This window comes from Oncorhynchus masou, chromosome 31 (genome assembly GCF_036934945.1).
Source record: "Oncorhynchus masou masou isolate Uvic2021 chromosome 31, UVic_Omas_1.1, whole genome shotgun sequence".
Classification (NCBI taxonomy): domain Eukaryota; kingdom Metazoa; phylum Chordata; class Actinopteri; order Salmoniformes; family Salmonidae; genus Oncorhynchus; species Oncorhynchus masou.
In genome coordinates this window covers 77,134,808-77,148,264 of record NC_088242.1, presented here as the reverse complement: position 1 = coordinate 77,148,264, position 13,457 = coordinate 77,134,808, and the positions used below count along the sequence as shown (strand labels likewise).

Here is a 13,457-nt window from a genome sequence, read left to right as displayed (position 1 = left end):
TTTTAAAATGTTTCAGTATTTTTTTATTTGGGGGGGGACCATTGAATTAAATATGTATTTAATAAAGTAATATTTTAGGTTCATAGACATCGTTTTAATTTTAGAGTCTGGGTGGAGTTTAGTAGTCTGGGTGGAACCTGTCCACTCTTTTCCAACTCAATATGTATATTTTTGTTACATAATTGCTCTCCCATACACAAGAGGCAAAGGTCGACCACGTGGGATAAAATATTCCACAATTTAACCTAGCATTTTAAGTTGGGGAGAGTGTCATTGGAGGAACAGGTTTGAAAAGGTCGGTTGTGAAAGTACTGTCACTTTAATAAGACACCGGAACTGATTGTGTTGTGTTCCGTGTGTTACGATTTACAACTGTAAAGAGAGAACGTCCAGACTGCGATGATACCCCAGCACATAATTTGTACATTGCGTAGTGGGGTGAGGTGCTGGCAACATCGAAGTGTTTTGGGAACGGTTTTACAGGTAGAGGCCTTGGAATTTCGAAGAGTGCGCTCTCGGTCCACCTCGGCTGGCCCTGTCAGATCCATGGAGGAAATACTGACGAGGGTTGTGGTACCATTACCTACATACGAGACGAGAGAGAAGTCCCCGCCTCCCCCAGAATCGAACAGTGTGGAATTTATGCATTTCTACAGAAGCCTTGAAAAGGAAGAGAAGTCACAATTACTGGCAAAGTTGTCACGCGATTTTGGTGTTGACCACAAAGGAGTTTCAGAGCTAGCAGGGAAGCTGCTCGACATTCAACAAAGGGACGTGGCTACAATACTGCAAGTAGAGGACAGGTTACGATACAGTCTGACTCCTCGCTATAAACAATTGCTTAATCACATAAGTAAGGTGGAATCGGGAGTGAAGTTTCTGGTTGACCTACGTGCCGATCTGCTTGAAATAATATCATCTAAAGCAAGTGACAGTCCTCATATTCGGGTAAAGGCATTGTTTACAACTTGGCCCGTTAATGTCAATTCCGTTCGCGTTTTGGAAATATTTGACAGGTACAACCTGTTCCTAGGGTGCAGTCAGGAATTCTATATAAAAGCACAGGTGTTTCCCTCCTTGGAATCGACTGTCATTTAAAAAAAAATCTTTATATATTTTTTATTTTACTAGGCAAGTCAGTTAAGAACAAATTCTTATTTTCAATGACGGCCTAGGAACGACAGATTTGTACCTTGTCAGCTCGGGGATTTGAACTTGCAACCTTCCGGTTACTAGTCCAACGCGCTAATTGGCTACCCTGCCGCCCCATTCCTGAGCATTTTGGGAATTGCTAAGCAAAAGAGAATAACAGAATTGTCTGACTGCACCTGCCAAAATAGTAACTTTCATTATAACCAGACAGGTGTGATTGAAAATGTTAGCTATATTTCCATTGGAAACACTAACATAATACACTTGCTTGCAAACAAGCTAATATATGACAGATTGCCAAGAAACAAAATAGACGAAATATGTTCCAAATATAATGTACCCAATGAATAGGTACATTGAAAATGTGTGTGTCAAAGTTAAATCAGTTGCAGGCCTATGTTATGTACGGACTAAATAAAGTGTTGGCATTTTGAAAAGGCAAAGGCCTTTGACGCGGGTATGACGTGGAAGCCCCCCTTGACTTACATTAATATTGGTGTCCCATTTCAACCAGACTGCTAGAACAGTTCAGCTCAGATGACTTTTGCCCTAGTGAAGAAACGTACGTTAGTTTTATTTTTAAAACGTCATGACCATCTGACAATCTAACCTTTTATATTTACTGTTAGAATAGCATATCTCCTGGGTGATTATCATTAAACCAGTTTTAAAATGTTTATAGTAAAATGAGTTGTAAAACCATGATGCATCTGCAAAAAATCTACCATTCTAAGGACTAAGATAGTGAGTTTTTGGAGAAGTGTCATATTTTAAATACATTGTACATTTTTGCTTGAATTTTGCAAATTTTCATATTGATTTATTTATAACTTTTTTGTACTTTGAAAACTTGCGGTAATGAGAATTTTAATGTTTGTAAAATGCATAATCTGATAAACAGAAACACGATTATAATGATGAAATAGATTATGTACAGATCCTAATCTCCATGAAAAATTACACTTGAGAATTTTTTGTTTGTTTGGTCAGATTTGTAAGAATGACCCCATTACAGCATTGGCCCAGGGATGGCAACCCTTTTCCTGGAGTGCCGCAGATACATTTACATTTATGTCATTTAGCAGACGCTCTTATCCAGAGCGACTTAGATACTGCAAGATTTTGTTCCAACTAGGCACCTGGCATTTAGGGAAAATGCTAGATGGGATGGTCCACTTTTAGCCTACTGGGCCTGTCTTAACTTGTTTTTGTTTCTTCACAAAATTATCATTATCTGGCTAATAATGGGCCTGTGTGCCTTGAGGGATAAAACAAATGGTCCATGTTGGGGTCTCAAGTAAAATAACATTGTCCGGTTTGTCAAATGCCAGACCTGATTTCTGGTCCCAGTCCGGCGCTGATCAGTCCAATCAGACATTATACTCTTACACCCATCACTCCCTCCAACCATTTCTGAGGCAATTTACCATCTTGTACCCACATTAGTGTGTCTGACAAAGACCTTATTTAATAGATACAAGTATTGTTCCCCTTGCTTCCCCTTGGGTGCTGTGGGACATGGAGGTGAAAAACCAGAGATGAAATTGCTTAACTGGAACATCTAATTGGTCATCAATTAGGACATGCTTTGTTTAGTTTTCCAGCATCTTCCCTCCAGTTATTATTTGGCCTCTTTATAGATTAGTTAAGTCTCACAGGGATTTGGTTATGTTCTGCTGGACCAGCTCTTTTCCCCTTTACCTGTGTTTGAGAAATCTGCCATGATAACGAGAGGAGTTACTTTAACAAAGGTGGCACTGTCAATGCAGTAGGCGAAAATAGCTGTACTGTATACAATGTCCCCCTTACTTTTGGGAAAGAAATGTGGCCTCCATACACTGCAACATTAGAAGAAGTTTAAATTTAACCTGGACCTCTGTCTCAATGTGCATCAGACAATTAAAATCGTGGACTTAGTTGCATGCGATATAACGCTACTTAATAGTCAAGGATGTATCATGCAATATTGGGACTCTACACTTTACAGACCTAGTGGAACAAAAGTAAACCTTGAATTTGGAGGTTTAAAATATCCCTCTGGTGGCCAGGTTGATCTATTTTATGAAATGCCTTTGGTTGGTGGATATAAAATCTAAGGTTTTTTATAGGCTGATGCAGAATTCATTAATAAAAAGACATAATTTAAAAAAGCTGGTGAGGTTAGCATAGGGCTACTGTGTGCCAGGCTACCTAATGTGACCAGCTGCAATATAGCGTTCTATCACGCGCAACTACATCGACGATCGTAATTGGCTGATGCGCATTTTGAGACAGGACCAGGTTCAACTTCGCAAGTATGGCCCCTCTTGAATGTAAATGAGAGCCTCTCACCTACAATAGATTTTTTTTGTGGGAAGAGAGTTTTTCATAACCGTTATAGTGATTAAAACATCAGAAAGACGAGCAGGAAATTTATTTTAAAAACCTCTGAACTATCAAATAGGCCTAACCTAATAAATTTGAAATGTGCAACTTCCAGCACACGTTTACTGTGACCACTGAGGCTGTACCCTCTTTAAGTTACAGTTTTAACAATGGCCATGTAGGATACTGTGGCTATTTGATCATAATGTAAGCCTGCCAGAGTAGCCTACCCTCAAAAACAATGGAGAAAATGCATCCCATAACATTTTAACATGGATATAGCTGTTTGATCATTCATCCTACAGTAGCAGCCAATGTGTGGTGTTCAATGTAGGCCTACATTCAATGAGAATTAAAAAAAATAAATGTGCAGGGCTTGATATTAACCTGTTTATCCACTTTTCCTTCAGACAAGGAGGTAACTGAAAATGTTGTTGTTTGATGCACGACACCACTTTACAAAATAAAATGCATTTCCATACCATTTATTACAGAGAATCAGACAAGCTATATTGCCCTCTGCCTATTGGCTACTAAGCTTATTCAAGTGTGTCTTAAAATGCAACACAGAAAAGACAGAAAGAAATCTCTTTATCGGACTCACTTTTCAAAGATGTATAGGTTTTGTGCCCTTGTAGGATGCAATCACTCCCCTATTGCTGAGTAAAAGTGATCTATAACTAGGCTAATAACTCACTAATTAGCAAAGGATATCAACAAAATGTGCTCACGTGGCTACATCCACTTCTTGCTTTGATCTCAAAACAAGCGCATCTACTCACGAACACTCATGCTGTAAATGCGGTCCAGTTCAAAGTAAATGGCACAGAGTCGAAATGCAAGACTATACAACATTAACCTATTATAAACAGTACTATAGCAATGAGGTTTGTGCAGTAAGCTATAGGCCCAATACATTATCACCGCATATTGTCCGTTGTTGTATTACTTGTTAAGCACAGCTGAGTTAGCATACATTTGAAATAATTAGCTTTACATTTTTTCATTTTACTGGGCTGATGTTGCCTGAATCTGATGGTCAGTCTCAGCTGAGGAAGAGTGCAGTAGACTGGGCCCACAAGGAAGGCAGAGTTTGTACATGAAATGGTTGAAAATGGCAACAGTTTGTCTACCCATTTACAGAAATGTTTGGAGATCGACCAGTCGGTGACCACTGCTCTAGAAAGTTGAGTGAAGTTCAATCTTGTGCTTCTCTCTGTGGGCTGATATTTCTGCGCCACACGCGTAGCTTAGAGGGAACATTGGTCACGACAGCAATTACTAAGGTTCTTTAGAAGTGTCACTTTGAATTCCACAGTAGATTTGTTTCCTGCTGTCAGTTTATCGATTTTATTTTCTCACCGTTTTTATTCATTTCACCTGTGAACAAAATTACCTTGGAGGTGAGAGATGAGGAAAATAACTGGGATTCATAAAATACTTTTACTGTGAATTTAGTGTAGTGGTCCCTCACATTTGACAAGTACGTTAGTTGTGGTTTGTCACAGAAGCAATTTTAGCCTAAGTCTCACGTCATCTAGGCCTACTGGAGCAAAAGGCACGTAGTGAAGTGGGGGCCGAGGGGCTGTCCTGTTGCACCATGGAAACTTTGGCTGCACAACTGAATAACTGTGGCTTTGGTTCCTGTTTTATATGCATCACAGTTTCCTTCTTGTTCTCTTTGTGCATGCAATCTAGCAACTGTGTAGCTGCTGTGTAGCTGCTGTGTAGCTGCTGTGTAGCTGCTGTGTAGCTGCTGTGTAACTACTGTGTAGCAACTGTGGCATGCAACACAAATTCCTAATTTTACTGGTATGAAAGACTTAAGTCATTTTCTCTTAAGGAATTGAATCTCAAGCTTTTTTCAAAGGCTCACATTATTGTCACAGCCATTAAGGCTAGAGAAGGGGGGTTAAACAATTGTATTTGTTTGATTCCTCTTCTCTCACTCTCTCCTCTACTTCCATGTCACTAAAATTGACGAATGCAAATGAAATACAGATTTTTCCCAGAGTTTCTTTTCTTTTGTGTGACTAAGAATTGTGAGCTCCTTCCACCCAGAGACAAGGCGGCAGCTGCGGTTTTATTTTCACACAGCATGATATCAATGCCTTTTCAGGGTTTTATCAATCTCAGATTTATGTATTTGTGCCTGTTATCAGATTCTAAGTTTGGCTTTTTTGGTGTGAGCGAGCAGACACAAACGCGCACGCACACATTTTTTTAAATGTGCGGTTTTTCCGTTTATGGCCCTGCGGGTTATGTGGATGTGGTACCTCTAAAGTAGTGTCTTTTCAGGGAGAAATTCATTGAGATAAGTAAATATGTAAATAATGAGTGTTTCGTGAAGAAAAGCCAATTCCTTTGGCTACTTTGGAAGGGGTAGGCCTAAATTTTCATATTGAGGCCTGAAAATGATCAATGTTTTTTGTTGGGTGAGCAATTTTAGTGCATATTATGATTGGCAGGTACAGTAATTCATAGTGAACGTAGGCATGTTTGGCTGTCGACTTGCCCAGGGGCTTCTGTAAATTTGATTGATTTATTTGTATGTATGTATGTATGTATGTATGTATGTATGTGTGTATATACATAAATACATGTGTGTGTGTGTGTGTGTGTGTGTGTGTGTGTGTGTGTGTGTGTGTGTGTGTGTGTGTGTGTGTGTGTGTGTGTGTGTGTGTGTGTGTGTGTGTGTGTGTGTGTGTGTGTGTGTGTGTGTGTGTGTATATATATATATATATATATATATATATATATATATATATATATATATATATACACACACATATACACACACACACACACATGTATTTATGTATGTATATGTGTGTGTGTCAGAGTACATTTCAGTTCATGCAGCCAGGTGTAATGGCGTGAATTTGGGTATCCCTCAATGTGTGTACTGTTTGTTTTTTGAGAGAGCCTTTCTCTGGCATAATGAAGTCAGATATTTGGAAGAGGACTATACCCTGCTCATATGGCGATGCGTTTATTGAAGTGCAAGGCCTGGGTCTATGTCTCCCCAGCATACCTCACCTCAATTTTGAGGTATTAAAACATGAGTGAGAGCTGTAATTGTTTTGATTGAGTATTTAAAAAGTGTATTGTTGAGAAAATGATGCATAAATTGTAGTTTTATTTGTTTGTTTTTATTGGAAAATATTTTATGGAATTGTTGCGCTCAGGGTACCATTGGAAATGAGACAATGGTCTCAATGGGTTCCCCTCAATAAATAAAAGGTAAAAAATGTAAATACAATACTGTAGGCTCCAGAACAACCTGTTCCATATTCACTACCACTAATGAAAACATCCATAAAAGCAAGCAAACAACAATTACTGTCAGCCATGCCTTTGATACCAGCCTGTAAGGGAAGCCAGGCTGAATATTATTAATGCTGCCGTCAGTCACTAGATAGCGTGATGAGCCGTTCACTGCATTTTTATAAGGGTTACACTAGAACAGATTGAGGGGGAAAAAAGACCAAAAACACTAGTAAGCACTATGGCAGCTCATTGTGAGTGTCATCCTATTTGGATGACATTAGTCAGGTGCTGGGACTGGTAGTGTGGGGCTCTGAGGTTACGTGTTTAATTATCACTTTAATCAGTAAGCAGATGTTTTTGTTCAGAGTTAAATATAACAAGCTATATTTTTTAGTGTCAGCCACACAATAGCATCTACAGTATACATCCTGTGTGGTTTTGATTAGTCTCCCTCCTGTCAGACTAACAAGAGTAGCTGGCCAGAGCGCACAGGTACTTTACCTCTGGATTCTGATGTTTTTACCCAATCTTCCCCCCTTTACCTGCAGGACCTGAATGGCACTCTGAAGAGTCTGCTGTCTGAGTGGTTCTCTGTGGGTCTGCTGCGTCTGGAGAGGATCACCTGGCAGTCCCCATGTGAGATACTGCAAAAGATCAGCCAGTAAGAAGCCCCTGTAGTAAACACAGAAACCTCTACAGTATGCACACACAAACCCTAAACTAGAGGTTGACCGATTAATCGGAATGGCCGATTAGTTGGGGCCGATTTCAAGTTTTCATAACAATCGGAAATCTGTATTTTTGGGCGCTGATTTAAATGATTGTTTTTGTATTTTATCTTTTACACCTTTATTTAATCTTTATTTAACTAGGCAAGTCAGTTAAGAACACATTCTTATTTTCAATGACGGCCTAGGAACGGTGGGTTAACTGCTTCGTTCAGGGGCAGAAAGACAGATTTTCACCTTGTCAGCTCGGGGGAGCCAATCTTGCAACCTTACAGTTAACTAATCCAACGCAATAACAACCTGCCTCTCTCTCGTTGCACTCTACAAGGAGACTGCCTGTTACGCAAATGCAGTAAGCCAAGGTAAGTTGCTAGCTAGCATTAAACTTATCTTATAAAAAAACAATCAATCATAATCACTAGTTAACTACACATGGTTGATGATATTACTAGATATTATCTAGCGTGTCCTGTGTTGCATATAATCTGACTGAGCATACAAGTATCTAGGTATCTGACTGAGCGGTGGTAGGCAGAAGCAGGCGCATAAACATTCATTCAAACAGAACTTTTGTGCGTTTTGCCAGCAGCTCTTTGTTGTGCGTCAAGCATTGCGCTGTTTATGACTTCAAACCTATCAACTCCGGAGATGAGGCTGGTGTGTCCAAAGTGAAATGGCTGGCTAGTTAGCGCGCGCTAATAGCATTTCAAACTTCACTCACTCTGAGCCTTGGGGTGGTTGTTTCCCTTGCTTTGCACGCTATTAGCCCTGCTTCGATGTGGTGGCTGTTGTCGTTGTGTTGCTGGTTCAAGCCCAGGGAGGAGCGAGAAGAGGGACGGAAGCTATACTGTTACACTGGCAATACTAAAGTGCCTATAAGAACATCCAAAGGTTAATGAAATACATATGGTATAGAGGGAAATAGTCCTATAATAACTACAACCAAAAACTTCTTACCTGGGAATATTGAAGACTCATGTTAAACGGAACCACAAGCTTTCATATGTTCTCATGTTCTGAGCAAGTAACTGAAACGTTAGCTTTCTTACATAGCACATATTGCACTTTTATGTTCTTATCCAACACTTTGTTTTTGCATTATTTAAACCAAATTGAACATGTTTCATTATCTACTTGAGGCTAAATTGATTTTATTGATGTATTATATTAAGTTAAAATAAGTGTTAACTCAGTATTGTTGTAATTGTCATTATTACAAATAAAACCTTTTTTTTTAAATTGTCTCGATTAATCGGTATCGACTTTTTTGGTCCTCCAATAATCGGTATCGGCGTTGAAAAATCATAATCGGTCAACCTCTACCCTAAACCCATATCTAACCATCACTATGATCTGCCAGGTACGAAGCTGTGCACCCTGTGAGAAACTGGACAGATATAAAGCGTAGAGTTGGGCCGTACCGTCGCTGCTATGCCTTCACCCATGCTGCCATGCCAGGGGAGCCACTGGTTGTCCTGCATGTGGCACTCACAGAGGACATCTCTGATAACATACAGGTCAGAGGTTTATATGGAATATGAAAGAATGCATAAATTGATAAGTTTGTTTGGCTGTCATGTGGATTCATATTACTTTTCCTCTTTTCAGGTCATGAACCACATTTTGATTATTGACTGTGTGTCTGACTCCAACAATGTTGTTTCTCTTGTCGAATAGAGTATCGTGAGAGAATTTGCTACCCTGGACTCGGAGGAGGATGTGAGCAAGGTCAATACAGCAGTGTTCTACTCCATCTCCTCCACCCAGGCTGGCCTGCAGGGGGTGGAGCTAGGGAACGTCCTCATCAAGAGAGTTGTGCGGGAGCTACAGGTGGGTGGAGAATGACATCACCACTGTCTAAATGAGCAGGCAGACAGAAAGACTGGGACTGTCCTTCTCCTGTGACTAGCTGAACACTGTGGAACGTCTCTTAGGAAAACCAGCTGCTCCGCTGCATCGTAATTCGTTGATTTATTAGCCAGCTCCAGGGTCCTTTACTCTGTTTGTCACTTGCTTCAATGTCACCTGATAATTTCCATTCACTCTTCCAGAGAAGTTCCAGAGAACCACTCATGTCACCAAGCATTTCTGGCCACGGCCAGTAAACAGATGGCAGTCAATCACAGCAATAGTTCAACATAAGCTGGAGGTCATTTCAGTGTGAAAGGAGTGGTTATTATGATTAGATAACTTGTCTAGGTTATATAACATGCTTTGGCTATTTTTTTGATTGCTCTTAGTCGTTTGAGTTTCTCAATTAAGCCAAATACTCTCTCACAATCTTGCAGTTCTACCTGCATCTGAGATATGTTTTTCAGGGTAAAGAGTGGATATCAGCATGATTGAACCATCTCCACACATCAATCAAGACCGAGAGCGAAATAATGACATTTCAGATGGTTTTGATGTGAGGGTAGTTGATAGTCTGATAGAGTATAGGCTTGTATGCTTAGAGTAAGTGGTCTGTGCAGTTGTGTGTCTTGTTGATTTGTACAGTAGCCCTATATACATTCAGCAGCATCGACACGGTTAAAGAGTCAATGTTATGTTGGCCGTTCTATTGACCAGATTGGCGCACGTTCAACATCTAATCTAACAAAGTGGATATTCATCAAATCCATCATGATTCATGTATTGTAACAGGCCCACAATGTGGTTACTTAAGTCCGATTTGGATATATTTGGGTTTATAAGAAGTGACTGCTAAATGCTAACTCCTGTTCATATAAGATGGTTAGCATAGCTAGCATACATAAATTGTTGGTGGTAGTCAAGTCGTTTTTAACTGTAATGCAGTTGATTGGTGATGATGACATGAACATGTTGGGGTTGGCATCCATACAAGTATTGTACTCAGATTTTTACCTCATTGTGAAAGACAATGTAGGCTAAATCTAGGCTGATTTTGCTGGGGGCAAATGAGGAGACTCGGGATCTTTCCCCCACGGCCCTTTCCCCCATGCGTTTCCATGGCAATTCCATTGTTTTGGTCGAGTTCGATTGACCTCTTTACCGCAACTATTAGTCCTGGCCTAAGTGTTCTAGCCTTTCCATTGTTCTGTAAGCACTCCTAACATTGGTTAAAATTATCGAGGGATGTACATTGTTCTGTAGCGCTTGAACATCTAATCTGTAGTCCCGTCTGAACTCTGAGGATTTCGAATTGAAGCAGAAACTTGATTTTGTTTTACAAAGCCTTTTCTTGTGGCCTATGAGTTCTGGATTTATCCCATGGCCATCCTAATAACCCTCATATCAGTTGGGGGGAAAAACTAAGAACGTTGAGCTTCTGGGCTGGCTCAGGACTGTGACTGTGTGCAGTGCCATGGCAGTGTTACGCCCCACATCAAGGGGAATAGAAAAGCTCCACAGCCGCTGGGAGACCCACTATAATAATGGATGGATGAGAGGAAGGAAAAGAAAAGGTCTTTCTGTGATTTAGGAAGAAGGGAGGAGGATCCCGTTGTCTTTCAGCGTTACACCACACCTTTACTGTCTCCCTCATTCTGGCTGTCCTCAGGTCTCTGTGGATTGCACGCCTGCTCTAAGCCCGCTGACCAAGGTTTTACAGTAAATTAAACTGATGAAATGATTGGAAAGTGACCTCTTGACATGGTTTTCCTCAGATCCACTAACTGGTGTGATTGAAGTACAGGGGAATGAATGAGAAAGAGGCTGAGAGGGAGAGCGAGTGGGAAAAGGAAAGGCACACTCCAACATCTGCTTCCAGGAGTTGTCTGACACACGTTGCCTCCTGCTGCCTCCTGTGAATCAACACTCCACACAGCTCTGTACCTTAACAGCCTTGACAAGCAAGAGTCAACAGAACAGAGAGGGAGAGAAAGGCCAGGGATTAGAAGAGAGAGGGCAAGGAAGAGAGCTTGTAAAGAAGGGCAAGATAGAAGAGAGTGTGTGGAACGTAGGCGGCAGGCAGGCAGCCAGCATGTGATGATGGCAGAGAGGCACTAGGGAATAGGGACCAGAGTCAAGAGCTTGGATGGAAGGTATTAAAAGTGAGAGAGAGGGAGGGCAGGGTACACACTGCAGAAAGTGAGCCTAAATATCTTAGTGATAATTCACTTCATGTATTTTTTATTTTCTTTTTCTTACCAAGCTAAATTATCTAATGTCACTGACAGATAATTTAGCTTATTTTAACCAAAAAGTTTAATACGATTAATGTATCTTGATAAGATGTATTTTTAATCTCTCTATAATACCACATTGGTTTTGTTTATTAACTGGTGTAGACAGAGTTGTTTCATACTAAGGAGGTTTACCTCAGACTAACTCTCCTATCTTTCTGTCTCTGCAGAGTGAGTTTCCCCACATGTCCCAGTTCTCCAGCCTGTCTCCCATCCCGGGCTTCTCCTCCTGGCTACAGGGCCTGCTCAGCCAGCACCGGAAGGAGGGCCGCGTGGAGCTGCTAACTGACTGCGAGTGGAGGAAGGTGGCAGATGTCACAAACACAACCCCTGATACCAACGCCCTGGATGCCCTGCGTAAGCTGATCAGCACCGGTGACTGGACCCGTTCTGAACACCTGGTCCACATCCTGGAGCCTGCCCTGATGCGCCTCTGTGCCTGGTACCTCTATGGAGAGAAGAGGCGTGGCTACGCCCTAAACCCTGTGGCCAATTTCCACCTGCAGAATGGCGCCACCATGTGGAGACTGAACTGGCATGCAGACACCAGCCCGCGTGGAGTGGCCAACTCCTGTGGCATCATGGTGAACTACAGATACTTCCTGCAGGAGACCACGTCCAACAGCGCTGCCTACATGCACAATAAAATCATCACAGCCACAGAGCAGGTGCTGGGCTTGGTCTCACAGTTTCAGAAGAACAGCAAACTCTGAGCTCCATGGACACATATGTACACCCACACTTGGTATTAAAGATGTCTCTAGGTCCAGGACTTGCTGGCTTCATGGTGGCTCTGATCTAATTTGCCAAAACAAAACGCTTTGAAAAGCGTCAGGACAATTTGTGGCATGATATCAGTTGTTGTTCTATTCTTTTTGCAATCTAGCCCATGTAGTGCATGGGTTTTACTCTCCCTTCCTTCCCGAGGTGGGTATGTAGTGTTATCATCGCCGATAGAGACCCCCAGTGTTTTATGGTGTGAGAGACTGCAGCTAATGAAGCGGGAGACATTTATCAGGTCGTGCCATGTTTCTGCTTGACAATGTGATGCTGTAGCACAGCAAATAGGCTGCAGAGCTATTGGAATAAATTATGTCTTTGATTCTTTCATTTGGCTGATCTGTGTGGGCGTGTGTGCATGTGCAAAGCCGTTCGGGTGAAAAATACATAACACTGACACCCACATTGTATAGAATTATGTAGAACAAAACAGTACCATATTATCATCTCATTATCTCTTGGCCCTGATTTTCACCCGATAATCTCTACAAATCAGTTATTTACTGAAGCTCAATCAAGCTATTATTTAATGAGCTGTGCTCTCAAGAGATTTTCCATTTTTTAATTTATCTCTATGTAAAATGTGTAATTTTCTGCAAAAGTCATTCACACCAAAATGTGTAGGGTCTCTGTAGTTGAGACCATAGTCCTTGCTATGTTTGCCACCTGCCAACACTCAAGCCTCCCTAGGGACCAATCTCTGATGTACTGCTACATCAAAATACTGAAACTAAGTGGGATTCCTATCTGCCCCACTCAATTGTTGCGAAATAATATATCACAGCAAGTTGACTGTGAAATTACATTTTATCTCTCAACGGAGCCTAACTTTTTTTCAGAGCCAGCCACACTGTCCCTGAAACTAATGAAGTGAGAAATAAAGTTTAAATAAATGGATAGATTTATGGAATTCACTTTAAAGCAGGGGAGGGAATCAGTGAGCATAAAAGGACAGTGTTTAAAGGATGCCCTTGAGAAAGCATTCCTCTTGTGAAACAGACAGGAAGAGTGAACACTT

At 41.1% G+C, this 13,457-nt stretch overlaps 1 protein-coding gene across 1 annotated transcript; it reads left to right on the top strand.

The window, feature by feature from the left end:
• Positions 1–345: 345 nt before the first annotated feature.
• LOC135524457 (malonyl-CoA decarboxylase, mitochondrial-like) lies at positions 346–12,769 on the top strand. Its single transcript, XM_064952008.1, has 5 exons — positions 346–948; positions 7,335–7,447; positions 8,875–9,031; positions 9,192–9,344; positions 11,830–12,769. The coding sequence occupies exons 1-5, from the start codon at positions 400–402 to the stop codon at positions 12,370–12,372; spliced, it is 1,515 nt and encodes a 504-aa protein (XP_064808080.1). The 5' UTR covers positions 346–399; the 3' UTR covers positions 12,373–12,769.
• The last annotated feature ends 688 nt before the right edge of the window (positions 12,770–13,457 follow it).